This window comes from Camelus dromedarius, chromosome 18 (assembly GCF_036321535.1).
Source record: "Camelus dromedarius isolate mCamDro1 chromosome 18, mCamDro1.pat, whole genome shotgun sequence".
Lineage (NCBI taxonomy): Eukaryota > Metazoa > Chordata > Mammalia > Artiodactyla > Camelidae > Camelus > Camelus dromedarius.
Window position 1 is genome coordinate 20,595,187 of NC_087453.1, and position 27,897 is coordinate 20,623,083.

At 54.7% G+C, this 27,897-nt stretch overlaps 4 protein-coding genes across 6 annotated transcripts in view; 1 reads left to right on the top strand and 3 right to left on the bottom strand.

Moving 5' to 3' along the window:
• Window positions 1-820: 820 nt before the first annotated feature.
• Window positions 821-17,074, top strand: NECAB3 (N-terminal EF-hand calcium binding protein 3). 2 transcript variants are annotated; one of them, XM_064475767.1, is made up of 14 exons: window positions 821-1,079; window positions 3,121-3,145; window positions 4,715-4,823; window positions 5,102-5,158; window positions 5,792-5,817; window positions 6,012-6,109; window positions 13,847-13,983; window positions 14,264-14,382; window positions 14,498-14,577; window positions 14,682-14,735; window positions 15,253-15,365; window positions 15,528-15,605; window positions 16,087-16,178; window positions 16,274-17,074. In XM_064475767.1, exons 1-14 carry the CDS (start codon window positions 963-965, stop codon window positions 16,306-16,308), a joined length of 1,140 nt encoding a protein of 379 aa, XP_064331837.1. In that variant the 5' UTR covers window positions 821-962; the 3' UTR covers window positions 16,309-17,074. The 2 variants fall into 2 exon arrangements, with proteins under 2 accessions (XP_064331837.1, XP_031289833.2); XM_031433973.2 differs by lacking the exon at window positions 5,102-5,158 and having other exon boundaries at window positions 828-1,079.
• ACTL10 (actin like 10) lies at window positions 7,312-8,089 on the bottom strand. The gene has a single exon (XM_031434417.2). The coding sequence runs from the start codon at window positions 8,047-8,049 to the stop codon at window positions 7,312-7,314; it is 738 nt and encodes a 245-aa protein (XP_031290277.2). The 5' UTR covers window positions 8,050-8,089.
• On the bottom strand, window positions 10,958-12,194 carry C18H20orf144 (chromosome 18 C20orf144 homolog). Its single transcript, XM_064475969.1, has 2 exons — window positions 12,066-12,194; window positions 10,958-11,353 (listed from the first exon to the last, which is right to left on the bottom strand). Exons 1-2 carry the CDS (start codon window positions 12,192-12,194, stop codon window positions 10,958-10,960), a joined length of 525 nt encoding a protein of 174 aa, XP_064332039.1.
• Window positions 17,075-22,890: 5,816 nt separating the features above from the next.
• The window catches only part of CBFA2T2 (CBFA2/RUNX1 partner transcriptional co-repressor 2), a 130,673-nt gene continuing 125,666 nt past the window's right edge, over window positions 22,891-27,897 (bottom strand). For both annotated transcript variants that reach the window (XM_031433977.2, XM_031433976.2), the window contains exon 11: window positions 22,891-27,651. In XM_031433977.2, coding sequence (XP_031289837.1) covers window positions 27,352-27,651 — 300 coding nt within the window. In that variant the 3' untranslated portion in view covers window positions 22,891-27,351. The remainder of the gene's footprint in view (window positions 27,652-27,897) is intronic.

The window sequence follows — 27,897 nt, forward strand, 5'->3', positions numbered from 1 at the left end:
AGGGCAGTATGGGCAAAGGCCCTGGGGCACAGACAACCTGAGAGAAACCAGTGTGACTGGAACCCTGAGGTGAGGGCCAAAGTGGAGAGAAGTTCAGTCTTTGGCTTATTCAGGGGACAAGGACCCTGGTGAGTCTGAGACAAGAGCGACATGTCTAGTTTTATATTTTAAAACTCCCTCTGCTGTGTAGAGGATGGATGGAAGAGGGAGCTAGAACAGCAGAGTAGAGGGGAAAGAGGAGGCTGAGTTGAGCTTGAAAGTGGAGGGGAGGGTACTGCGAGACGATCTACACGACCCTTAGGTGGGCTTTCTCTGAGCCAGCCTCTACTTTAACCCCTTTTACTGTCATTCAGTCCCCACAGCAATTCTATGAGGTGACTACGATTACCTTTTGCAGAAGAGGATACTCAGAGGGGAAGGCATTTTCAGGTTTTACCCACCAGGTGGCGCCCTTGTGCCCCTGCAGTTTGCTTTGTTGACCCCACAGTTGAGCGAGACTTGCCCTGGCGGGGGGGGGGGGGGGCGGGGGGTGATGCGTAGCCCTTACCATTTTGTTCCAGGCTGTGTAGTACTCCAAGCTGACCATCATTTACGCAGCCCGTCCCCAGTGGAAATGACTCCTTGAGTGGTTCTTAACTCCGCACTGCCCACCCCTCCAGGAGGTGGGGAACCACGGAGGTGAACGGTGTTGGGGTTCTGCATTGCGCGGCTTTGGCCCCCCGCTAAAGGCTAGAGTTTGCTCCCCTTTTCCAGACTGGAAAGCATAGGGGCTGGCAGAGGGCCAAGCTCGCAGGCCGGTCGGGCGGGGACGGAGGCGGAGCCGCGGGGGGCAGGGCCCTCAGCCTCCGCGCCGGCGCCGACAGGGCGAGCGCCCCTCCTTCTCCTCCCCCGAAGTCCGCAGCGGCGGCGGCGTCCAGATCCCGGAGCCTCAGCCGAACCGGAGCCGAGCGGGTGGCGGCGCCATGGCGTGCGCGGGGCTGCTCACCGTGTGCCTGATCCGGCCGCCCGCGCCAGGGCACCCGCGGCCCCCGGCGCCCGCGCCCGCCGCTGGGCCCGCCGGACACGCGCTGTTCCAGGACGTGAGTCGGGAGCGGGCCCGGGGCGCCGGCGCTACGGCCGTGGGGGTGGTCGCTGTCTCTCTCAGTGTATCTCCAGGTCTCTGTCATACCTCTCCCTGAGGACTCTGTCTCTCCTTGCTTCTGTCTCTGCGGCTTTCTCACTGTTTTTCCCTCTATGTCCGTGTCTCTCGCTCCAGGTCTGTTCGGGGCCCTGCCTCTGTCTCTGAGTCTCCGTCTCTCTCCCTAGCTCTCCCAGACCTTGCTGTCTGTGTCTGTATGTCTCCCTTATATTTATCTCTCTGCCTTTTTATCCCATTCTCTGCCTTTCACTTTCCCTCCTTGTCTCTGGTTCAGTGTTACTGTGCTTGCTGCCCCAACTCTGAACCCACCCCATGCATGTGTCTTGGCCGGGTTGGGGGTGTCAACACTTGATCATAGAAGCAGTCATGGTGCCCCTCTCTGGCAGCCCCAGGCTGGGCTGACCCAGGCAAGGCGGCCTGGAGGAGGAAGCAGCCCCCTGACTCCTGACCTCGTGCTGACCCAAGTCCTTAAGATCTAACCCGGGGACTGTGGGATCCCACAGTTGGTCAGGGCTGCCCACAGTCATCCTCTGTGATCTGTATACCCTGCCCTGGCAGGCAGGTGGTCCTGCAGCTCCCATGGACACTAGCTGGGAGCAGCCTGGCCCGACCTCAGTCACTCCCCTGAGCCCCTTCCCCACCTTTCACCCTAGTGTCAGCACCCTGTCCTCTCATGCCCCTACTCCAGGAGGTTCCTGCCAGGGGAAAAAGCTGTAGTCCCGCCCCCTCCCCACTGTCCTAGTGACTCAGCACCTTGGCCACAATCCTCCAGGCTGAAAGGGACCTGACCTTCCCACTTCCCAGATGGAAAAACCAAGGCCTAGAGGGTTAGGGAAATGTCTGTCATGCATGGAGGCAGGGGCACACTAGGGTGTGGCCCTAGGTGTCCTCTTTCCCAGCTTAGCACCGCACCCCCCACTTTTCCCCCCCAGTATCTCCATCTGCCCCAGCCAGGCCACACTGGGCTGCTATGTGACCCTAAGCCGGTGGCAGACCTTCTCTTGAGTCAGGCTTTTGGCTGGGGATTAGATTTATCTCTGAGCCTCACTGACCTGAGAAAATAGCCAGAGGGGAGAGGTGGTCAGGACCTGGAGCTGATAGGAGCTCTCTGTCCAGGCTTTGGCCTGCCCCTCCTTACCAGGCCTGCTGGTTTCCTGTTTGCTGGGTTGCTTTGTGTGACCCAAGAGTCTCTGGTCCCTAGAAGAAGCAGGGACCATGTCTTTACTCTGCTCTGCTCTGCCTGCCTCTGTTGTCGAAAGCTTCTCCATAAATACAATCTGTCCACTCTTGCTTTCCACCACCCTTACTCCTCCCTGCATGCACGCGCACACACAGACACACACACAAACATAGCCATATGCACATGGGCCTGCCCAAGACAAGACCCTCATACTGAGCTGGCCTCATAGAAAGCCCAGCCCTGGAAGGGTTAACCCTGGGCTATCCCCCATGTGCTAGTGGGAAAACAGATACCCACAAAGAAAGGACTAGCCGGGGTCTTCAACAAGCTCACAGGGAAACACCCCAGAGCGGGCAGAGTCTGGGACAGACCAGAATCACACAGCAGAGTTGGGATTCAGGTCTGGGATGGGTGCCCAGGATCCTCAGGCTGCATCTTGGCCCATCTCCCTACTTTCCTCAAACTGGGACTGTTCCAAGGGCGGATGCATCAGACAAAACTCGGGTTGGACTCGGTGTGGGAGGTGAAGGTGCAGAGACCTGGCCTGGAGCACCCCCCACAAGGCCAGGCCCTGCAGGAGAAGTGAGCAAGCAGTGGGGCCTGCTGTGTGCTCTTCCTGTGCTCCCCTTGTTGGAAAAGCTCCTGCAGGGCAGAGCTGGGCAGGGGGTTGGGACCAGGCTGAGCAGGAGGAAGGGCGATGCAGGGAGCAGGCTGGCCAGCTGAGGCCCTGTTGAGTTGGGTGGGGGCTTCCTGCCTCCCAGGCTCCCCTCACAGCTCTCATCCGTGCCCTTTTGTCCTCCAGGTTTTCCGCAGAGCAGACAAGAATGGTGAGTGTGGCTTCCCTGGTCCCACAGTTGGGGGAAGGGCAAGGGACATCATAGAGGCTCAGGGGATGGTCGGGGGTTTAGAGGCACAGTGTAGAATGGAGAAGAATCTTTGGAGGACCTAAATCAGGAGAATCAACCAAGGCATCCTTCTTGGAGGAAGTGCTATTTTGAATCAAGTTTGGCAGGATGGAGAGTAGAGGGAATGTGGTTTAGCCAGAGGCTGGAGGTGGGAGCTTACTTTCCGGCAGGGCCCTGTGGTCAGTACTTCCCATGTATGACCTCATGTTGTCCTCGAAGCTGCCAGCTAGATGAGAGTTCTTCACCCCATTTCACAAAGGAGCAGAGGCCCAGAGAGGTGAAGCAGGCTGCCTGAGGTCACACAGCCTTTGTATGGTGGGTCTTGAATCCTGGTCTTTATGATGCTTGGTCCAAGGCTACCTGTGTGAGGGGCTTGGACTGGTGAGGTCATGGATATGAGGCCCTGTGGGGGATTTTATCTTAGATTTTAGAGGGCTCAGTAACTTTCCATATGACCAACCATCTGGACCCAGGGAGGGCTTGGGCAGGCTAAAGATGGGTCCAGGGAATCGGCTCCTCCTGCCCTTCGTCCTGGTCAGTCTCATACCCGGGTCCGGGAAAACCTTCAAAGCTAAAGCAGGAGCCGTTAGGGAACCCTGCAAGCAGGTTGCTGCCCATAGATGACTGGGAGCAGCCAGCGGTGCCCTGATTGGCTAGTGGAGGGTCTGAACTGAGATAGCCTGTCAGCCTTGACCTCCTTTCACCTGCAGTCTTCAGACCTGTTTATGTTTCAGCCCCCTCAAGACAGGATTGTATCCCACCCCTTGCCCCTTCTCCCCAGGTCTTTCCAAATTGGTGGAGACCATTTGTCCCAACCTGTTGATCCGGACACATGGTCCCATTTGGATCACAGCATTCTGTCTGGGGAAGCTCAGACCCTCCCCCAGCTCCACTCTCCCCATCTCATCTACTTAGAGACCTTGCAGGCCAAATCCCCAGTGTCTTTGGCCATCATACTTATGCTCTCAGCCTCTGCTACATGTCCCCTGTGATGGTCATTTCCTCCTGAGCCAGTCTGGCTGCTTCTTACAGGGGCTCCAACTCTTAGGAAGATCTCATCTGACTCTTGTTTTCTCGGGAGGAGCCTGGTTCCAGAGCATGGAACTGGAGCCAGGCTGGCCAGCATTTGGGGCAGAGACTCGGGCAGGATTCCAGTCCTCCAAAGGATGTCTAGGCCCTGCTGTGATCTGCCTGTATCCTAGGCTATTGTTCATTTGTTTCTTCATTTGGCAAACATTTATTGAGTCCCTACCCAATGCCACACATGTACTGCCCTGTTCCTTGGGTGCCTGTTATCTTAAGTGGGCACCTCTGGGGGCCCCAGCCCTTTTGTCTCCAACAGCCAGGCTCCCCACCAAGCTCGCAGTCGCATTCCACCTGGCTGGGTGGTTGTGACGTGCTGCGAGGCCTTTGGTGGGCCTGGACCTGGTGGCAGGAGTACAGCCAGGGGTCAGGGATACTTACTCTGCTCTCTGTCCCCCATCCCCCCAGATGATGGTAAGCTCTCGTTTGAAGAATTCCAGAATTACTTTGCCGATGGGGTTCTCAGCCCAGGAGAGCTGCGGGAGCTGTTCAGCAGCATTGATGGGCGTCCCACTGAGTGAGTACGCGATGGGGTGGATGTGCCGCAGGTAGACGTGAGGCCAAGTTGTCCCGACCCCACTGTGTCCCCTGCTGCCTTGGCTCCTTATGGAGGATGGAGGTGCCCAGGGAGAGGGGTGCCAGGGCTCAGTGCCAACTTTACCCGCCCACCCACCCCCTCCCTGGCTCCAGTTTGCCCATCACACTGCTTCCAGCTGGCACCCAAAAATAGCCAGGCCTGAGTCACCACCTATGGTTTAGCCCACAGGTGCCCCCCTCCATTCCCACTTTTTGCAGGGACCAGAGGATGCCTGGGGACAGCTGGGCCCCGCCTGCTGCCACCAATGGATGCAGGTGCTCCCACATCTACGGCTTTAGCACGAGTCTGCTTTCTTCTCCTGCTCCCTCACGCGGGCAGGCACACACACACAGCTAGCCCTCCCTGTCACTTCCCTTACCCCCATCTTCTTAGAATAAATTCTATACTCCAGGTCACCACTCAAGGCTCCCATGCCTGCCTGTATTTTGAGGCTTGGGCTGAACCCTTTGTGCTACCACCTCCCCACCACCAGTCACTCCAGTCAAATTCCTTGTCCTTCAAGGCCTAACTTAGGCAGCCCCTCTTCCAGGAAGCCCTCCCTAGCCTACCAAGTAAGACCCCTTCTCTGGACTTCCACAGACCTGGCTTCCCCTTCCCAGCTCTGACCACTCCTCTCTGGCTTCTGTTCACCTCTGTCTCCCCTGACCTGAAATCCCCTTGGAGGCCAACAGCAGGACTGAATTTTTGCCCTCAGAGAGTGTTTGATGGGGCAGTAGTGCTTGCTCCTTCTCACTGTCCACCAAGCAACTTAACCTGGGATGGAGTTAGAAGTCGTCTCCTTGTCGGGCTGAGCCAGGCAGGGAGAGGGAAGGAATGTTGGCTTCAAAGACCCAGTTTACCTGGCCCAAGTTAGCAGGTCTGAAGGGTGCCTTCTCTTTTCCCTGCAGCAATTTGGAAACGGAGAAACTGTGTGGTGAGTAGGCCCATGGGAACTCTTGCCTCCTGGGACCCTTGGGCAGGTGGGTGTGATGAGAGGCTGTTGCTGGTCTCTGGATGGAACAGGATGGACTGGGCTCAGGATATGGGCCTGGTTGGCTGCTGGGGAATTCCAGGTTGTAAGTGGGGAGTGGGGGTCCAGGAACCTTTGAGCACCTCCTCTGCCCGCAGACTACTTCTCAGAACGACTGGGCGTCTACCGGCCTGTGCTGGCTGCGCTGGAGTCTCTGAACTGTGCAGTTCTCACTGCCATGGACACAACCAAGCTGGTGAGTGGAGGGGTCCTAAATGAGGGCAGGGGGTGTCTGCTGTGCTGTGGGAGCCTCCACCTTTGGGCTCAGGGCATCTTAACCTCTCTGGGCCCTAGTTTCCTCTTCTGTAAACTGGGCATAATAATGGAGCCTGCCTCCAGACATTTGTTGTGACAATTAAATGAGAATGAAGGCAGGGAGTTTTGTGTTTCTAGTTCTCTCCTCTGTTCCCAGCACCCAGACCTCTGGCTGGCACACAGTAGCCGCTTCCTACCTGGAGCTGCTGCTGCTGCTGCTGCTTATTATTGACCAGACCTAACTGTTGTGGGGTATCAAGCCTAGCTCCCAGCAGGGATGGGCCGGAGGGTAGGGCATGCTCGCACATATCCACCAGCTGGTGCTGGTATGTGGAGCCTAGCAGGGGGGTGGTGGGGCACAGCCTGAGGACACGTGTGAGTAGGCAGGCGTGTGTGCACCCACGTGTTTGTGTGTATGTATGGACACGTGCACACAAGCATAAACAGTGCTCACAGCCAGGGCTCCAGGCCTTTGGATATTTTTAAAACACCACAAGCTGCCCCTCAATTTGTGTGTTCCTTTTAAGAAAAGTCTCCACCTCCCTTTGTCCCATAGCTCTTAACAAGGGGCAGTGAGGGAGTGGTGAGCGGGCCTGGGATTGTGTGTGACCCCACTTTTTACAGAAGGAGAAACTGAGGCCCTCAGCAACTTGATAATCAGCAGGGGACAGGGCTTCCCCTTCTGGTTGCTTTCACATGGGATTTAGTAGCTTTTCAAAAGGTCACCCCTTGGGGCCTGGCATGGGATGGGAATCCCAAAAGTACATGGTGAGGGTTTGGTGTATTATGATGACTTCTGTATCTGTAGCCTGGACACAAGTGGAGGGGGGCATCTCTTTCCTTGTTGCCATGGAAACAGCTGGACTGCCATGGGTGGGCAGCTAGACTGGCATTCTCTGTACTGGCACTGATTACGGGAGATTCAAACTGCAGGTCAAAGGGAGGTCCCCAGAAGTCCTGACCACCTCCTCCTAGTCCAGAAAGGGATAAGGGGTACCCATCACCACACAACTCTGCCAGCTCCAATCACTGAGCCTTTTATCTGGTACTCAATGCCTCTGATAGAGCTGCAGCTCAGCTTGCTGAGCGTCTGCCTTTGCAGCCCCCCTCGTGACACCACCCCCTTCGGTCCAGCATGATGACTCAGTTGAACACTTCGTGCACCAGTCTGGAGCCACATTCCTCATACATGGCCCGGGTCATCCAGCGGCATTGAAAGGAGCGCAGTGAGGCCACCATGGAGCCTCCTGTCCACACTGCTGTGCCACGCCCAGGCTTGGCCACCAGGCGAGGTTGCAGTGCCCCATAGCCGTGCCGCCGGGACTGCGTCTCCAGCTCCATCTCCAGGCGCTCAGTGAAGCCAGGGAAAAGTGTGGAGCCACCGGCCACCACCACGGTGTTGGCCAGCCGTGTGCGTAGTGTTGCAGGCACCCTCTGCAGTGCCTGGAAGGCCAGTGTGGCCAGTCCTGGCTCAGCCTGGCCCAGCAGACCCGGCTGAAAGATGGGCTCCGGGCAGCGGAAGCGCTCGCTGCTGAGGCAGACAGAGCACCCGTTGCCTAAGCAGAAATTGGCTGGATGGTGGCGAGCTGGGTTTTGGAGGTCACCCTCGAAGTCCAGCGATACATAGCAGCAGCGCTTCTTGAGCTGTGTGATGACCTTGCGGGGCAGGGCCTGCAGCCGTTGATCGGGGCATGCTGCCACCAGCAGGTCCCGCAAGTAGCGCGACAGAGTGCTACCTGCCACGTCCAGCCGGAAGGTGGCATCGTGCCAGGAGTGGCCAGCATAGATGGGCGTGGCGTGGCACACGCCCGCGCCCGCCTCCACGGCCAGCCCGCTGAACGTGCCGACGGAGCAGAGCGCCAACAACGCGGTGCTGGCCATGTGGCACGCGGGCACTGCTAGGGCCTCGAACAGCAGCTCCGCCACCCTCTCGCGGCCCGCGGGCGGCGCCGATGGCGAGTCGCTCACCAGCACCGGCCACTGCTCTGGGCACACCCGCAGGCCGCCCACCAGCAGGCGCTCCCACAGCCTCTCCAGGGCCTCCCAGTCCACTACCACGCCGTGCTTGATAGGGTGCGCCCGCGCTACACTGCCCACCAGCTCGCAGCCCGGCGCCTTGGGCAGCACGGGCGGGTCCCGGCTGGGCACCAGGCTGGAGCTTTTCAGCACCAGGCGCGGCTGCTCCTCGCCTGCAAAGCCTGCCTTGGTGAAACCCGAGCCCTGGTCCACTACTACGGCGACGCGACCCAGTGAGGGCGGCCGGCGGACCCGACAGCTCCCGGACAGCGACGCCACCTTCGGGCCGGCCACGCCCTTCAGCCAAGAGTTTTGTCCCCAGAGGCTCAGTCGCGCCCCCGGCCTGAGACCTCACCTCCGCTGGCCTAGATGGAGGCCCGCCTTTCAGCTCTTGGCTCTGCCCCTTGGGCCTACGTCCCTGCCTTTCTGGATTAGATAGCTATTGCTCTCAGTTTGTTGGGCTCTGCGGTCTGGTCCTGAGGTCCTACTTTTTTTGGACCGAGTGGATGTCTCTTTTCAGTTCTTGGACTCCTTCCCTGGGCCCAAGGACCCCGCTTCTGGTTCCTGTGTCAGTTCCCGCCCTCGCTGGGCTATGGCCGCTTCTGGTCCTCTTTGCCCTCCTCTGACTCAAGGCCCTACCGTGTCTCTGAGGACTCGCCTCTGCTGTGCGTCTCTGCCCCTTCAGATGGAGGATAAGGCTGGGCCAAATCCTTTAAGAGATTGAGAAGCCTCTGGGAGCAGCTCTGGGAATTATGGGGCCTTGTGACAATGTCATCCAGACATATATCCCCACTTGGGGACCCAGGAGCCCAGCCCAGCCCCTGAGCCCCAGGCAGGCTCCTGGCACTTCTCACCTGGGCTTGGCAGAAGTACTGTAGTTCCTGGTTGTGGAGGTAGGGGTGGGGTGGGGTGGTCAGAGAAAGAAGGAAAAGAACTTGGATTGGACTCATTGTGACCTCAGTCCTCAGAACCTGCCATGCTTCCGCAGCCCTCCACTCTGATGAAAACTCCCCAGACATATCCTCTCTCCTGGTGCAAGGCCGAGGGTGGTGATTTTTAACATCCAGAGGTCTGGCCTCAGCTGCCCAGAACAACCAGTTTGATTCTATCCCCAAACCATTTCAGATTATCTGATGTGCTCTGGCCAAATGTGTGGGCTCTCCCTTCTCAGTGCTGAAGAGAAAGGTCTTAATCACAGATCTACAGCCACCCTGAAGACCTGTGTGCTTAGCCTTCAGGGACCCAGGCAGCTCACAGCGGCTTCTGCGAATGGTCTTACGTGGGCCTGAGTTTGTGACTCAGTTCTGAAGCTGACTCACTGTGCACCCTGAACAAGTCTGGATCCCTCTCTGGGTTCATTTATTTCCTCCAAAAGGTGGTCATCCTCACCTACAGGAAAGCGGCCACTTGTTGTCTCTGCAGTCTGTTTTCTTTAGGACATTTCTGGTTGCAAGTTGAAGACCCACTGAAGTGAGCTTAAGCTAAAATAGGGATTTTATACAGGCATCTTGTATGTCTTATGGATACCAAGGGCGGGATGAAATCTGGAAGCAGGGCCTGACTGCAGGGCTGTGGGGAAGCCGTTGGCTCTGCATTGTGTTTATAATCTTCTGAAGGCTGGTTTCAGCCTGTGCATGTTCCTGTAGAAAACGGCCTTTTACAGCTCCTGAATTACGGACCCAGAGAAGGGGCTGATAGGACCAGCTAGGGCCAATCACTTATTCCAGGAGATGTGCCCCACACTAAGGAATGTGGTTACCCTGATTGTAACCATGTGGTTGTTAGGAAAGGGTCAGTTCTCACAAGCAGCAGAGGAGATGCTATGTGGGTAGTGCATCCTTAAGCTTGATGTAGGTAATGTGGTCAGGACATTGATGATGCTGACACTGACAAAAGTGTGTTTTCAATAGAAGCTGAATTGAAGACCACAAGTGACAGTATGGCCAGACCAGTAGTGAGGGTGGAAGTCGCTGAGAAGCCCCAGAGGGGAAGACTGAGGTTGGGGGGCTAGGCCTGCACATCCCAATAATAAGCTTGGGCCTTTCCCTGTGGTCATTGGGAATCAGCATGAGCTTATGAGCAGGAGGGTGAAATGCCCTCTAGATCAGTGGCTGCAATGTGGGGAAGGGGATGGGACAGGGTAGGGTAGGAGACAGGTGACTCAGGTGCCTTGGGGGTTTCCAAGCAGAGTGCAGCAGAAGTGAGAGAACCAGGGACCTCACCTCTCCTCCTGGGTGCTCTCACAGGTGGAATGTGATTCTAAAGCTCAAATCATGGACTTTCACAGTTCTTCCCTAAGGTGGTGGCTAAAAAGCAAAAGCCTGGGACCTTCTCCCTCAGCCTCAAAAAGACTAGTGAATGCTGGAAACTCTTGGAGCTGCCTGGCCTCTGCTGGAAGCATGCACCTCTCCTCCTCGCGTGGCCAAGTCTGGGTTTGCCCAAGCTCACTTCCCTTGGGCCTGCAGACCTGCAGGGTCTGACCTGGGCCTGGAGGCAGGGAACAGCCTCCCTCCACTGTGGCAGGGTGCCCCCTCCCCAGCCCGGGGCAGGGGTACTGACTCTTGGGTCACAAGGAAGGAGAAGGCAGAAACAGCCTCGACTCCAGGCCATGGCCGTTGCTCTGCCCTCAAGACGCCTGGTCTTTCCCTGTCTCGCTCTGGGCCTCAGTTTCCCCTACCCCGGCTTCACGCCCAGATGCCTCACACAGGGCCAGCAGTGGTTGCTCTGCGCTCTTTATTGGGCCAGTCCGGGGGCCGGGGTGCGGGCCAGCTTGTCAGGGCCGCGGGCGAGGGCAGCGGCGCCGCTTGCGTGGCTGCTCCTCGGCGGGGTCGGCCTCGCCTCCCGCCTCGCTGTCGGTCAGCAGGCGCGAGTAGAGCCGCTGCCAGCCCTGCGCCGCCTTGGCCCCGCCCTCCGCGCGGCGCCCTTCTTCCTGCAGCCGCGCGTCCAGCAGCAGCAGCAGGACCAGGATCTTCTTCATCTCGCGCGTTCGTGCGCCCTCGCGCCGCTCCGCGCTGTCGCCCGCTCCTCGCAGCGCGGGCACCGCCGCCGGGGAGGCCACCCGGGCGTCCGCTGCGTCCTCACCCGGCCGCCCGCACCGCGCGCCGGGGCCCGCCGTCACCTCAGCTAGCTGCTGCTGCTTGTCCAGGGGGAAGAGCAGCACGATCTTGGTCTGGGGGGTGGGGCAGGGGCGTGAGGGGAAAGCGCGTCCAGCCTTCCTCCCGGGGACCCTCACCCACCCAGGTCTGTCTCCTAGGCACTAACTCCTTCTACGTCTCCTGGACTCCTGACATCCTAGCCCTGGGGAGGTGGGGGAGGGAAGTATCCTACCCCATCGCCCCGGACCCCTGTCGCCCCTCTGGAAACCCTCCTCCACCCCAGGCTGACCTGAGACCTCACTTGGATCCCGTTTATGAGATCCCCAGCCTACCCCCTGCCCCCAGCTTTGATGCTGGGACCCTCACCCACCCCTGCCCCAGCCCAGGGCCTCTGCCCACTTGAAGAGGGGGGGAAAGTAGCATGTTTTGAAGCTGTGGGATGGAAAGGGGCATAAGGGAACTCCTCGTGCCCATAGCTCCAGTGTCACCAGCTTGGGCTGACCCCCCATGCCAGGACCTCCACCCATCAGTCCTAGGTTGGGAGAATGCCCTCCTGGCCTCCCAAGTCTCATCCACCTCCTGGTCCCTGGAATCCCCTGCTCTCCCTTCTGGGCTCTTAGGACCCCATCAACATCCATGTGGGTTCCTGGGACCCTCATCCTCAGGAGGGGCTCTCTAACCCCTTCCATGCCCCTAGAACTTCTGCCCACGAGGCCTGGACTCCCAGCATCCCCTCCTGTCCAGGTTCCCCTGACTCCCACTTGCCCCTCGTGCCCTGTCACTCACGCTCGGCTTCTTCCACTTGAGGTGGCTGAAGAACTGCTGTTTCTGCCAGGCCTTGTCCATGTCAGGTGGCCTGTCCTTTCGGGCCTGCTTAGGGACTTTGGTCCTCTTGTGGGAACTGTTGTTTCCCATGGCAAGGCTGGTCACCACTTGGGGCAGAGGCCCATGCTGCCTCTGCCCTGCCCTCTGGTGGGGGATTCTCTGCCCTCGCTCTGTCCCAGAGGGGCCACATTGTGACCTCATAGGTTGACATCACCAGCTCCAGGCTCCGAGCTCCTCCTCCCAGAACATACAGGCAAATCTTGGCTCCATTTACTTTGTCTGCAACTTCTGGCCTTGGTTTCTCAGCTGTAAAAATGGACTAATGATAATAAGTGAGGTTATGCTTGTAAAATGCTTAGTGGTGACTAGAGAGGAATTTCTGTGGCCTGGGTTTGAATTCTGGCTCTGCCACTAGCTAGTTTTGGCCCTTGGCCAAGGTACTCCTCCAGACCTCAGTCTTCTCATCTTGAAAATGGGGTCAGTTATGGTTCCTGTAAGCTGTTATGAGGATTAAATGAAATTCTACTTGGAAACAGGGCCTGGCACAGAGTGGGTGCATGTGTCAGCCAGGTTCTTTGGTTGCAAGCAACAGAAACTGATCAATAATCTTAAACACCAAAAAGGGAACTTATTGGAAGGATTTCAGGAAGCTCAGAGAATGGCCAGGAAGTCTAGAGGCTTGGAGAAACCACTGGCCTCCAAGAATGAGAAGACCCAGCCTCCCCTTTGTCCCTGCCTGTCTGATGGCTGAATTGAGGCAGGTCATGGGCAGGAGAGGAAGCCCCTGATGGATGGTGCCTCTGGGACCCCTTGTGAAGGGGGGCACCACAGCTCCCTAGGACTCCCATCCTGGGCTATGTGTGTAGGTCGGGGGGCAGAGAGAGGAGTTGGTGAGGAGATTCTCAGGAAGTCTGACTGTTGGATGTACAAGTCGGCAGTTTTCTTGTATTATGTTTGACAGTAAAAACGAAGACAGGTACTGGACTGAGCCCCATGTAGGAAATAACTCATTGGAGACTCTCAACAGCTCAGTGAGATAACTGTTAGCATCCCTGTTTTATAGGTGAGGAAACAGGCAAGGAGGTGAAGGAGCATCCCAAGTGGGCAGCACAGGGCCTGGCACATGGTCAGCTTACCTGTCTATGCCCACCTTGGAAAGGGCTTGGGGGGAAATGGTGATGTAGATTGGGGTCAGTGTGTGAGGCCAATGACCCACTGTGTTTTATCTGCAGCTCTTAGTAAGAAGTGCTCAGTAGATGTCTTTTATGTGGATGAGTGAGTGAATGGGGAATGGATGAATGAATGAATACATAGATTGTGAATTTGGGGCCAGCTGGTGAGTATGGAGCCATATAATACCATCATTTGGCTTCATGTGTTCATTATGTCCTACCACGCCCCAACTCTCCCACCCACCCCCAGTCCAGCTGTGCCTGGGGCCTCACAGGCTGAAGGTGGTGGCCCCAACAGGGAAAGGGCCTTGAGGCCCAGAGAATGGCAGATGGTTCTCTATGAATTGGCCTCATACCTTCCAGGAAGAGGCCAGGCCTGGACAAGGAGGGGGTCTGAGGTCTGCTCGCCCACTGAGTCCCAGTGCCCTCCTGCTTATGCCAGGTCTGCATGCCATCTTTACGCTGCCACTGTTGCTCTAGTGGGCAGGGGGCACCCTCTGGTAGACAGTTCCCCACTCAGAAATATATGCTTGGGGCTGAGAGTTGCAGACCATGCCTCCTCTGCCCCAGGAGTATGAGCGGGCCTCCAAGGTGGACCAGTTTGTGACACGCTTCCTACTGCGAGAGACGGTGAGCCAGCTCCAAGCCCTGCAGAGCTCTCTGGAGGGGGCGTCAGACACCCTGGAGGCCCAGGCCCACAGCCTGCGGTATGTGAGGAGCTCCGTGCCCCTGTGGGTCCAGTTCATGTGTGCCCATTATCTCCATGTGTCAAGTCCCTCAGCTTTCACCGCATTCCGTAGCTCTAGCATCCTGGAGCCCAAATTCTTGTTCTTAGGCAGGAGGCCTAAAGAGGGTGGGGAGGTCTGCCTTTGAGGCTGGGCCTCGGTGTCCCCAGAAGCCTATCTTACCTCACCGAGGCCTGTTCTGGGGCCCCAGTCCTTGGCCTGTGGGTCTGGGAGCAGTAGGCCGACCGTCCGCTTCCCTCAGGTCAGATGATGAGAGGGTGTTGGTGCAGAACAGGCCCGGTGGCAGCCGGCGGGCAGGGCGCAAGGCCCTGCGGAGCGTCAGTCGGTCGCCCACCTGGTCTCCTGGCTCCTCTGACACAGGTGTGCCTGCGGCGGGGTGGGAGGGCCTGGCCTCCCCCAGTGCCTGCTCCTCCTCTTTCCCTCATTTCGCCCAGAGAGGCCTCCCAGCCTGAGGGGGCCCATGCCTGACCCCCAGGGCGGAGCTCAGAGGCCGAGATGCAGTGGCGGCTCCAGATCAACCGTCTCCAGGAGCTCATTGACCAGCTCGAGTGCAAGGTGAGCAGCCAGGTGGCTGGTGCCCTGTGCCGGTGGACCTTCCTGGAATCCACCCAAGCCAGGCACACGCCGAGGACCTGGCCCACTCTCTGTGCCCCTCACAGGCTCCCCGGCTGGAACCCTTGCATGAAGAGGAGTTTACCAAGGGGCCCAACTCGGTGAGTCTGGGAGTGGGGCAGGCAGCTGGGTGTCGGGCCAGGAGGAGGTCATGAAGTGAGGAGATTCATGGGGCCAGCTGACCCTCGGCCTCTGTCTTGCACAATCCCCCCCTTCTGTGGGCTTGGCCCAGCCCTCATACCCCAGGCCAGGCCAGTTGGGTTCTGGTCTTGCTGTGTGACCCTGCAGAAATCTGCTCCTCCATGAGCATCAGTGTCCCTCATCTATAGTTCTGAAAGCTGGGTCTGTGGCAGTAGGGATGGAGGCCAAAAGGGGCAGTAGGAAGTGGTGTCATTCTGCAGGAGAGCGGGACATGGCTGGATCAAGGCAGCAACCTTAGTCTTGAGAAGAGGAGGATGGAGTCAGGGATGCTGGGGGCTGGATTGGGGCAGGGGCCCGACCGCAGGGTAGGCTGGGTCTGGTGCAAGCCCAGAAAGGCGGGGTCCTCCTGGAGGCCACAGCTGTCCCTCCTGCCATGTGCTGCCCTACCCTGCCTGACAGGGCTGCCTCTCTTGCCAGCACATCCTTGTGGCCCAAAGGCAGGTACAGGTGGCTGAGGCGGCCCTGCAGGACTTCCACCATGCCCTGTGCTGCTATGTGGACTTCACAGGGGCCCAGAGCCATTGCCTGCAGTGAGTCCTCAGTTGGCTGGTGGGCCAGCCAAGGTGGGGTGGGGGTTGGTGAGCAGGGAGGAATGCTGGGGCTGGGTGTCTTGGGCCAGGGCTCTCGTTAGATACCCCTGGCAGCAGTGGTGGCAGCCCAGGCCTGGCCTGGCCATCTCTTTGGCCCTGCAGTGTGTCTGCCCAGAAGATGCTGGACAATGCCTCCTTCACCCTGTACGAGTTCTGGCAGGATGAGGCCTCTTGGAGAAGGTATGAGTGGTAGTCTAAAAGCTACCTTTGATTGAGTATGGGCCCTGGGTTCAAATAATCCTTTCCTATTCACTGTGTGACCTCAGGAGAGTTACCTACCCCCTCTGAGCCCCAGTGGGCTCCTTTCAAAATGGGAGTGATAATAGTTCTAACCTCTTATCAACTAAATGAAATGACATGTAAAGAACTGAACACAGTGCCAGGTACAAGGTAGGTGCTCAATGAATACACACTGTCACCACAATGCCACACCCTATGCCACACACCTTGTGTGTTACTTCGTATAGTCCTCACAGTATCCCAGTGGATATGACTGTCCCTATTTCACAGAGGAGGAAACTGAGGTTTACAGCCAATATGAGGAAGGACTGAGATCTGAATCCAGGCAGCAGGACTGGGTGGGAGCTGGGAGCTCTTAACCACGTGGTCCTGATCTCTGGGGACTAGCTCCAACCTCAGTCCACTCCGCGGCCCTCCCCAGGCACCAGCAGTCCGCCTGCAGCAAGGCCTTCCAGCGCATCCTCATCGACCACCTGCGGGCTCCAGACACCCTCACCACTGTGTTCTTCCCAGGTGTGTCGCATCCCCCAACCCTCTCCACAGCCCTGGGACCTGGGGAGGGGCCGTGGGCACCTGATGGCCTCTGACTCCCAACCTCTGACCCCCAGCCTCCTGGTGGATTATGAATAATAATCGAGCCTGACTTGCATAACCAAGGACCCTCCTTCTGGAGCTTCTGGACTGGTCAGCTCAGCTCGAGACCAAGGACACTGCTGCCTCCTATACCTGGGGCCTGGCTCTCAGTGGCCTCCCAGACCCACTGGTGGAGAATCTCAGTCCAGGGATCAGAGACTGGGCTCTTGCTTCTATTTCTTCTTTTATCAGTGTATTTTATTGTTTGTAGCTTTGGTCTCTGAGGCACTCTGGCCTCTGCCTGGCTCAGAAGGCCTGGATTCTGGTCCCCTCTGACCCTGCCTTGCTGCGTGACCCAGGGCAAGTCCCCTCTCTGAGTGGGCCTTGGGCCACCTGGCTACCTAGTGGGTGCCTGCTTTCTTCCTGCTGCCTCGGGGCCAGGCTTCTGCTCTTCCCCAACCAGCAGCAGAACCAGGGCTGATGCTCAGGGACTGTCCATCCCGCCCCCACCTCGACCCCTGAGGCTGGGCTGGATCAGTCTGCAGTGTGGGGTAAGGACCTAGGATTCCCCATCATCCTCCTGGGCTGGCAGGCTCCTGACCCTTCCAGTACCTGCAGCTGCACCAGCGACCTCTGGAGGATCCTGGGTTGGTTTGCATGTCATTTGCATATCATTTGCATGCTCCTGCCCACCCATACTCAGGGCACTATGGGAAGCCCCAAGGTGACCTTGCTAAGTAGCAATAATTTGGGCCAAGTCACCTGCTGCCCCTAGATACCTCTGAACCCCAGCCCAGGACCCCAGCACAGAGGCAATAAAGGCAGTGGTCACCTCCTGTGTCGTGTCCGCTCTCTCTCTCTCGGCAAGAAGGGCCCCCAAGCCTACAGATAGTGAGAACTTAATTACAGCTGACTCAGCTTATCTCAATTTGGGAGCCCTCCCACCTTGTAAATCCTGGCTCTGGAGTCTTCCCTGGGAAAGGTAAGTGCATTTGGGCTCTGCCTTAACCACCCCCACCTGACCCCCAAATCCTGCAGGTTCTAGGTTTACCCCTTTTTGCCAACAGGGTGTGGTGTGGAGTTGGGGGCTGGCTACTGAGCCCTCACGAAGTCCCAGATAGCAGGGCTGGGTTCCTGAGAGACGACTTGTTCCCAGGCAGAACCTCCCTCGCCTGCCTCACCCCTTTCCAGGCTGGACTTGTCACCACCCCTTAGTGGGTCTTACCAGCTACTGGGGACCTTCCTTCTAGCTATCTTGGTACTCGGGGATTGGAGAGAGGTGGCTACATATGAAAAGAGCACGGGATGGCCTCTGACCTGGTCTGGAGGGTGCTGGGGTCAGGATATTTAGGCAGGAGAGACACAGGTTTGGGCTCTGAGTTGGGGGAGAGCTTGCCTCGTTGAAATGAATGAAGCCCAGTGCGGCTGGGGCCAAGCAGGGAGGTGACAGGGCCTTGGGAGGCCTTTCATCCTGAAAAAGCGGTTTTAAGGGGTGGCTGGCTAGTGGGCTGACATTTCACCCATGTGCCTGACTGCCCTGGTGGTGCCAGGTCCTTGCTAGGCGCTGGGGCATGGCCAAGGAGGCAGCTCAGATGGTGCCAGCTCAGGGTGGACATCCTAGTTTGGGACTCCAGGCAGGTCTTCCCTGAAGTTTCTCCCCAGTCACCCCTGCAGGAGTTCAGACTTGCAGGGACAGAAAGAGCTGCTTCTGCTGGCCTGGCCTCAGAAGTGCTGCCAGCACCTGAGACATTCAGCTCTGGGTAGCATGAGGAGGTTTCAGTGTCTGTCCTTGTTAGAGAAGAATCCCATCCAGGAGGCAATAATCCAGCTTTGTCCTGTTGGAATTCCTTCTGTTCTGTTTTCCTCCGCAAAAGAGTAACAATAGCAAACCCTCCTTTGCTGAAGGGATGTGCTGGGGATGGTCCTGCAGGTGGAGGGGAGAGTGTCAGCCCTACAGGATTGGGGAAGGCCTCTCGGACATGGTGATGCTGGGTTTGAGCTGTGAAAGATGAGTAGGGGTCTCTAGACAGACGTGAGGGGCAGACAGGCAGGGAGAATGTTGCAAAGGGAGTAGAAGGAAGAACTGAGGAGTCTAAGGGATTAGAGGTGAGCAGGGAGACCAGGCCAGAGAGGAGTCGAATGATGTCCTGCAGATAATAGGGAGCCGGGAGTTGCCACGGGAAGTGTTGTGGGCGGGTGTGTGAGCTGGACTGTGGACCGGAGGCTGGAGTTACAGCTACAGGGAGGACAAAGTTCTTGAGCTGGAGCTGTGGGGTCACGGAGGTCTCTAGGCCTTTACATTGTGTCTACTTAACTCTCGCAAGCCTGCCTTCATCTCCATCTTGCCATCCCCTTGGGCCCCCAGGTCTCGGCCACCATCATCTCTGGCCTGAAAGACTGTGGCAGCCTCTTCACTGGGCTTCCCTTCCCCACACCACCCACTACCAGTCCATTCCTCATAAAGGAAAAGACATAAAGGGTTTTGAAAACATTGCCATGGCGGGAGGGTATAGCTTAGTGGTAGAGCACATGCTTGGCATGCACAAGATCCTTGGTTCAATCCCCAGTACCTCCACTGAAAGTTAAATAAACTTAATTACTGCCCCCCAAAACAAAACATTGCCATGGTGACCACACCTCCCTGGCTAAGACCCTTCAGTATGAGGCACCCCACTGCCTTTAGCATCAAGACCAAGTTTGATTTCTTGACTTGGCATTCAAGGCCCTTAGCAATCAACCCCCCACTTCCATTATGTGCAGCCTCCTCTCCCTAAAACACGTTTCAGCTGGGCTGGGCTATGTGCAACCTCAGTCACCGCCCCCTCCTTGGCTTTTGTTCCCTCCCACCCCTGGCGCCATCCACTACAGAAATGCCTCCTTAGCCTTTAAGTAGGAGGTCAAAGCCATCAGCTCTGAGTTGCCTTTCCCAATCCTTGCCCTCAGTGCCCTGCTCTTGGTGTTTCTTCAGCTTGTTTCAGCAACCACTAGGCACCTGCTGTGGCAGGTGCTGGGGATGGCAAAATGTCTGGGGCTGGTGACAGCACCTCGGTCAAGGACAGGCAGAGTATTCTTGGCTCCTTCTGCCAGCTGCTACCCCCATCCCCACCCTTTCACCACTCCCTGCACCTGCCCCCTCACCTTCCTCCCACCTGTGCTGGTGACTCACCTGCACACATCAAAACCTATCCTGGGGACTGGCCCAGTGCCAGGCCAGGTGCTGGAGAGACAGCAGCAGTCTCGGTGGCTGCCATTGCCCTCCAGCTCTGAGAAACACACAAGTCCCCTTAACACAGCCTCTGATGGGCCTTCAAGAAGTTACTCTTAAAACAAATACTTCAGTAAGACACGAGGCTCCAGGCAGGATGCTGGGACAAAGGTGAATCCTCAAGGACATCACGTATTGGCAGAGAGAGAGAAGCAGGTTGTGATGGCAACCTCTTTTACAGGGCTTCCTGGGTGCTAGGCCCTGTGTGAGGGGCAACTCTCATGGGATCACATCACACCTCCCAACCCAGTGGTGTAGGCACCACTAGCATCCCCAATTTACAGACAAAGACTCAGAAGCTCAGCAAACAAGTGCCTTGCTGAGTTAGACAGCTGGATTACCCCCTGGCACCAAAAGCCAGGTCTTGTGTCAAGTGTCAAGATTGCTGAGGGAGATCTTGGGCATTCTCTGGTAACAGAAAACAGCCCATGGCTGGAGGACAGTGGCAGCTATAACAACAGAGGAGGGAGCAACCCAAGTTGTGGGGCTGCAGGATGTCAGATGGGGAAGCAAGGAAAAGCCATAGGAGCACAGCACGAGGTGGAGGGTGGATCTGGTGTGGGCTTTTCACAGCTCAGCCCTTGGAAGGTAGGTGGTGGGGGTGCTGAGTCTTGATCATTTCCGGAACTCCCTAGGAGGCACCCAGAGAAAATTAATTGAATTCATGGGGCAGATAGGCAGCCTTGGAAAAGGTTGGTGCAAAGGGGAAAGCAAAAGTTGCTGAGATGTGCACCCTGGATAGGAATCTGGTTTGTAGATTAAGGCGGCAGAGGTAGCAGATTTGGCTCTGTCCACAAGAGGGCGCCCAGCACCAGGCAATGAAACTGCCCTGGGGCGTGGTGGGTGGTTGCTGGTTCTCTGATGCTATTGGGAGGGAGGACGCAGAGGAGGGGATACACTTCAACTCACCACTGTGAAATTCTAGCATCAGAAACAAGCACAGATGGGCAGGAGGAGTTTAGATCAATGCATGTTTGCTCATTCTAAGATTGCATCATCTCAGGCCATTTCTTTTTATACTGAAGAACAGGAGTAAGGTTTCTTGACTGCACCCTTGGTAAAACTTGAAAGGGCTCATTCCTTGCAACCTACCTTCCTAAAGGAACAACTCTTTTCTATTTTTCATCTCCTTGTCTCTCTGTGACGACTCATACAGTAATGCTTCACTCATTTTGATTCATCTAATCTGCTGCTCAATAGATTTATATCAATTTGTAATTTTCAGAATTCTATTTCCGTATTTGCCTAGTTATTTTTAGTCTCCTACTCTTTGCTCTTTTTTTTTTCTTCCCAGCACCACCTTTAGAGGTTTCATGGTTATTTTATATTCTGTATTTGGTAACACTACCTGAGGTCCCAGGGATCTAAATCTTTTTTTTTTTTTATTGTTCCTGTTGACTTGCTTATAGTGGCTCATTTCCTTGGACATAAACTCGTAACTTTCTTGGACAATTTATACTTGGTTGATATGTAATATTGTGATAGATGTTTTTGGTATTTTAATATTCTTCTCTAAAGAATTTGCATTTTTTCTTCTGCCAGACACCAGGAGATACAAGCCTAGAGTCATCTTAATTCCTCAGCCTAAGGGATTCTTTGACCTCTGGAATAATGGGACTCTGAACCTTAGCCCCAGGAGAGAGCAGATATAATAAGAGTAGAGTCTCTGGTCAGTGTTTCTTTCTTCCAGCAGGGCCAGGGAGTTCTCTGCTCAGTTCCCTTTGCAGACGGGTAGACTTTCCCTGCTTGCCTTTTCAGTGAGGCCAAAACCAGTGACCTGGCTCCATGGAGAGGGCCTGGTTTTGTTTATCCATTTTGTACAGGCTCAAAGCCTTGTGTCATAGTCCCCCTAGAGGCAGTTAATCCCTCAGACTCTGACTTCTTGGAACTTCTTTCGCCTCCAAGCAGCAGTTTTCCTCTATTATACTGAACTATACTACGCCTGTGATTACAGCTTTCTTTCTGGCCCTTGGGGATTTCCTACTTTCTCATGTGATCTCAGCAATGCAGTTAAAAGTCCATTCATTAGAATTTTTCCAGCATCCAGGTGTTTTATGATGACGGCAAAATTTTCAGTTTATTTATATAGCAAATGTAACATAGTATTTTACTGTATCATCACTTAAGTCCCTGGGATCTTTTTTCCAGAGCTAAGGCAGATTGCTAACTCGCCTACCAAATAAGCTCTTGTGCTAGACTAACAGTCTTGAGATCCTGTAGTTGCTCTGTGTGGACTGCAGTGTTGCGCAGCTGTTGATAAATACTGGCACTAGGCACCACCTGCATGAAAGGCCATACAGCTAAGCCCCCACCCTGCCTTCTAGGACCAAGGCCGCAGCTGTTCTTCTCCCTACCTGAGGTCTAGTAACCAATCCCTCCCTTTGCACTTTGGCAGTCTGTGAAGCTGATGGTGCCAACAAGCCTCTCGGGCAAGGCTGCTCAGAAGCAGTTCTAGGGCCAAGGCCAGAGATGGGTATTCAGGTAACAAGAGTGAGGCTGGGGCCAGGGCCTTGGGAAGTGAGGCCTCGGGTCATTGGTTAGGAAACTGGACTGACATCCCAAGATTTTACATATACAGGAGCACCCAAGTGTGCCTGCACCAATCTGTTGAGTCACAGGTGGTCAGACCACCTCAGAGCCATGTAAAGTATCACTCGGGTCCTGCTGGAGGCACACGCTGGTGAGCTTTCAGGGAAATCAGTCTGAACATAGTCTTCAAGGACCCAAAAAATGTTCAGTTCTTGAAATCCCACTCTGGAAAATTATCACAAAGAGGTAAATCAGCTAAGGAAGATGCTCACCTTCAGAATGTTAGGGAAAACTTGAAAGCAATCCAAACTGCCCAACAGGAGGTGAAGAGTTAAGAAAATTATGGCTTCAATTAAATCACACAACCACTAAGCAAATAAATGTGAAGGCAACAGTGAACTTACGATTTAACCTTAGTATATAAAGGACATGAGTGAATATTCCCAAGTCTAGGTATTTTAAAAATGTTTAAGGAAATACTTAGAAGAAAGTACCTACAGATCCACTACCCTATTTTTCAAAGTTTCTGTAGTTGTATTTTCCTTATTGAAAGATCTCTTAATGGTGAAGAGCTAACAAGGAGTTGGGAGTGTCCTTAAGCTGTTGATGGCACTTGACCGCAGGCCCCTCCCTGGAGGCTGGCTTCCCAGAGGTCCAGCAGCTGGAAACCACCTCCTTAGCAGCACCTCCTGCTTTCACTCCCCTGGGTGCCCTTACATCATAGCAAGAACCACGGGAGCCCCCTCTCACCGAAGATCGAGGAACAAGGCAAGGGGACGCAGAAGCCTGTTGGCAGGACGTGTTACACAAGCCTGTGTATGACCTTCCCTCCCAGTCTCATTCCAGCTTGAGTCAGAAAAGGAATATAGCCTTTTTATTGACTACTTTAAGTAGAACAAACTAAATACATATTTAACAGTTTTGGTTCCTTTATACAGTACATTAAATAAGTTATGCAGAGTTAAGTAACAAAAGTTCCTATCAGAGTAAAATGACAAAGCACAGAGGAACTGACTCTACTGCATCCTGTGGGTGGTTTCACATTCATCATTCCCGTTCAAAAACCAAAAACCACACTTGGAGGCTTAGTTTTGATTTATTTACATTATTGGCTTTTTTTTTTTTTAAACGAACGGAGCTTTTGTAGCCTCATCAGGAACTTGGAAAGCTGTGAAAGTAGACAGAAGGCCTCACAGCCAAACAGCACTTTCAACCATTCACCTAATGCTCACTGCCGCTCCTCTCTGCCAACTGTCCCTGCCGGCCACCAGCTGCATATGCCCTATTTGGTATAAGCATCAATGAGTGTACACTGGGCAGTTGCGGGCCTGACCAGATAGGGTAGCAGGGGAAGCTCCATCTCTGGGGCTGTGGGGGCCAAGTGGGGATGCAAGGTCCCCCCTCAGGCCTCCTACCCTTCTCCTGGCTCATGATGGAAAAGGTCGCCTGCACCATCATCTTTGGAATTGAGCACATCAATGCACGTGGGCAAAGAGGCAGGTAGTCAATGTTTTGGTTTCACAAGAACTACAGACACTCAAGAGTTGGAAGGGCCTCATTCAGTAGCTCACCTGGTACCCTGCCCCACTTCGGGCAGGACTCCTCCCGGACAGCTGGCAGCCTGGCCTATGCTGGAACAGTCCAGGTCCCTTGGCTTTTCTTACATTTGGTTCAAACATGCCACCACCCAGTTCTCTGTAAATGATTAAAAAAGAAAAATCTAAGAAAGTTGGCTTGGTCTACTGACCCAGGAGCCTGGAGAAAGCCTCCAAGCTGAGTTCTATTTTAAATGATTTATTCAATCAATAATGCCATCTGCAGTTTCCAGGACAAATGGCTACCTGGTCATCACTGATGCTTTCATCCTGAAGAACTCATGATCATACAATTCCAACTGTGCTGCTGAACCTTCAAACCCACTTGCTGAGATATCGTCTGGAACTACCCAGGACAAGGTCTACGCTTTGCAAGTAGGTGACAGCACTGGGGATCAATTCAACTTTGGGACAAGGCTGTACAAAGTAAAGTGTAGATTTTCTGTCTAGAAGGTGAAGATGCTCACGTTGACACCAAGAAGTGAGGAGCTCCTAGTGGACCAACTGGCCCAGATGTGCAAAGGTCATCCACACTGCAACCAATGCCAGGCATGGACCCATCCTGGGGAGATGTGTCCTGTCTCCCCAAGTTAGACTTAGATCCGTTGAGAGGCATACATGACTCAGTACTGTTCAAGAGAAGATCCACTCACTCTGTGAGCCCAGGGTCACATGACTGTCTGAGCAGATCTGCTCGAGTTCCATCCTGGGAGCTGCAAGGACACTCCCAAGTGGAGTGCTCACAGCTCATGAGGAGGGCTGCCTACTCCCGAGAAGGTGGAATTAACCTGAGTATTTTCACTGTTGGGTGGAGTCAGGCTTGGTGCAGGCAGTGGGGCCCCAAAGGACAATTGAAGACACAAGGATCCAGCCCTCAAGCTTCCCTCAGAACATTTAAAGACAGCTCCCATGTGGGCCACTTCTGGTCTTCTCTGATTCCTGCAACCATTCCTCACTGGGCAGAGGACAATGATGGCCCATCACTCGTCTGTGTCCCTCAGTGGGTGGTGCTGAGCACTGGCCTCACCCTCCAGATGGTCTCTGACAGGTGGACAGGTACAGGTCACATTTGCTTTTGGTTTCTAGGATAACACCAAAGAGCCTGTAACTGCCCTGACAATACCTTTAGTACCAGCACTAGGTCCTTTTTGTCCCCTCAGACTATAAAGGTTGGTCCTCTAAGCAGTCTGATTATATTATCTAAATTTAACTAGATGAGAGGGGGAAGCTTGTATTTGCACCCTCAACCTGGTAGCTACAGCAGTATCAGCCGACTCAGGAAACCAAGTGGAGAACCTAGACTCACCCCTGCCCCTTCAGCCTCCCCACCCTACAACAGTATCCCTTCCCCCAATCAGAGAGCTGGTGAATTTTAGAAAAGAGGGAGCTGGAGAAAGGGATTCTTTAGATTTAAACAGGAAGTCTTGGACAGATGCCCTAGCAACCTATGTGTGAAACTGACCAAGTTAATACAGCAGAAGTTTAGAGAAATGAACTACAGTGTGTAACACTGCCTAGATTTTCAGCTTGGCTTCTGGGTAGCTCATGAGCAAAGCGGTTTAGAATAGCATTACAGAAACTCTAAAAATCAAGCTGTCACTGGAACCACAGCCCACAACAGCCAGCTAGGACCTGCACACTAAACCTAAACCTTAACGGCAGAAGTTGATATTGAGCCTTGATGAATAGCAATTGGTTGGTTTTAGCTTTTTATTCCAACCAGAAAAAAACCTGAGCCACTCTGGCTAGTCCTGTGGCCACTGAAGACCTAGAGAACATGCCTAGGTGTTCCTCCAACTTGCCAGTGAAAAAGGGAGCTGAGGATAGAGCCAGTGGATACCACGAGACACCCTCTTGCTGCAACAGATTTATAGGCTCTGTGACCTCTCACGGCACATCCCACATGTCAGGGAAATGTAGGCAACTCCTGCCTGGGGTACTGATTTCATTCCTGTTAGGACACCCCAACTGCTGCAGCTTGAGTTTCACAATAAAGTAACTATTCTGTTATCCTTTCTCTTGGGGATACCTTACTTTATGCAATGGAAATCCAGGTATTTTAAAGTGTCTTGTTTCTTTTAAGAGAGAAAATCCTTGGGTAAGGTAAATTAGGAACTTAAAGTTCTTAAAGTAAGATACACCTATATTTAAGGACAATGCTACCTAAGCTGATACCTTACTGACAGCTTTCAATTCACTCTGGTCAATGCATATTAAATGGCCATCTAAAGCTGAGCTCTCAAGGGCCTGAAGGAGCAGGGCCAACCAACTTATACCAACCAATTCCTTGGAGCAAAAGGGGTGCTGGAGGCTTGGAGATAGAGATGGGGAGAGTCAGGGACCCTGGGCTCCCAACAAAACCGGACTAGCAGGGAAGAATATGTACTGCACTTCCTAACATTTTGAGCGGTGTATAGGTGATGTCCATCTTCATGGAGAGCCAAGTAAGCAGTTGGAAACTCCCTGAAGACAGGAAGAAAACTTGGTCAGGCTCTCAAGTGGTTGTCACGTTTCACAGAACTTTTCTTAGCTCAGAGAAGGTAGGTATCAATAAAACAGGAGAAGGGAAACTGAGACTGTATGCCCAATAATAAACTGACAGAGGACATATAACGACAAGTCTGAAGAATTCTTTCAGGTCCAGGAAGGCTGTTCAGAAGTGACCAGGCATTGACTGTAGAGGCAAGTCGCAGCCACACCACACCACACCCTATGGCCAACTGTGGCTTCAGAGGTGCCAGAGACCACGGGAAGAAGATCCACACAGTGATCTGGACATGTGTGGTCTGAAATAAAGGACACAGAAAAAGACGACTGTGCAAAGAGCCAAGCGGTGACAAAAGGTTCTGCATTTCCAAAAGATGATCCATTCGATAATTTGACGATACTAGTTTGGCCAACATGCTCAGAGAGAACAGACTATCCACAACTGAATTGCATTCTCCCTCAGACCAATCCATGCGCCGAAAACTATTTTCTGCATAAGCAAAATAAAGTAAGAGAGAAAAAAAATGGGTCCCAAATTAAAATAGCCAGCCAGGTTGGGAAATCTTATCCAAAATGATCTGTGATGCTTGGCAGAAGTTTTATTTTTTATTATGGGTGCTTTTACTGAAATGTTGACTTCTTTCCTGTGGTTTCTGAGAATCCTAAGTCTGAACAGCAGGGTTGAGGAAGGAGTCCTGAGTGCTGCGTTTTGCCTGCCCAAGTCCCCTTGGGACCAATCAGTGGCACCTGCTGAGGGTGGAAATGGGACTCAACGAGCTGTTCAGGGGCAAGAGGAGCCACTCTCTGTGAGAGGGAGGCCTCCACCATCGGAGGATGGGGAGTAGGAGACAGTGCATGAGGCGAGCTGCCTCCAGCCTGGCTGGGCACATTCCACAGTCTGTCGCCTCATGAGGCAGGAAGGGGAGCTGGTGGTCTATACTCAAAAGTGGCTGGCCATGCCAACTTCAGTTGGGAGAGGAACAAACCAAGAAGCCACGGAGGAGGCAGCTCCAGCCAGCTGTCTGTATGCACATGAATTCTCCCAAGGACACAGACGGGAAGCTGGGGCAAGCACACAGGAGAAGCTGGGGAGCAGTGTTTGCTGGGCTTGAAGTCTTCCTGCCTCTACTTCACTCCTTGGTGATGACCCAACAGCTACTTGCACTGGTTTAAACAGCCAGCCTCCATGCAGTGTTCTGTTGTGCTGTGAGGTCATCAGGGGAAGTGAGGCTGGGACTCAGAGTCCGTTTGTGTCGATGGCTGTCACAGAGGCAGGTGTTGAGGAGCGCGAGGTGGTTGCCGAGGTCTTGTCCAGGGCTGGGCTTGGTACGCTGCAGTCGGCGGACCGGGCTGAGGAGCCCCTCCCTCCCGGAAGCAGGGGCCGGCTCTGGCCGTGGGGGCTCTGGCCCTGCAGGTTCTGGCCACAGAGTCGGTGGTGCCGCTCCCAGTCCTTATGCTGGCAGAAGGAGCCGCAGTATCGTGCAATATTGCAGCCACTGCAGGTCTCGCTGGCTTTGCGGCCACAGTTCCAGCAGTTCTGCAAGACACAAGCAATGGTCAGGTGCTTGGATCTTGAGGGGCAGGCCTGTCACCACCTGTCAGTGAGGGGAGAGTGTGGGCTTTGGAGCTACCCAGACCCATGTTTTTCCGGCCTCTACTGCTATCCGCTTTCTGAGTTTCCCTCACCTGTACTACAGGAAAACTACCCAGGCTGACGGGATGGCGAGATGAGGGGTTTGTGAAGACGTGGGCACAGCATCACTGCAGGGCAGGCGTAAGTCCC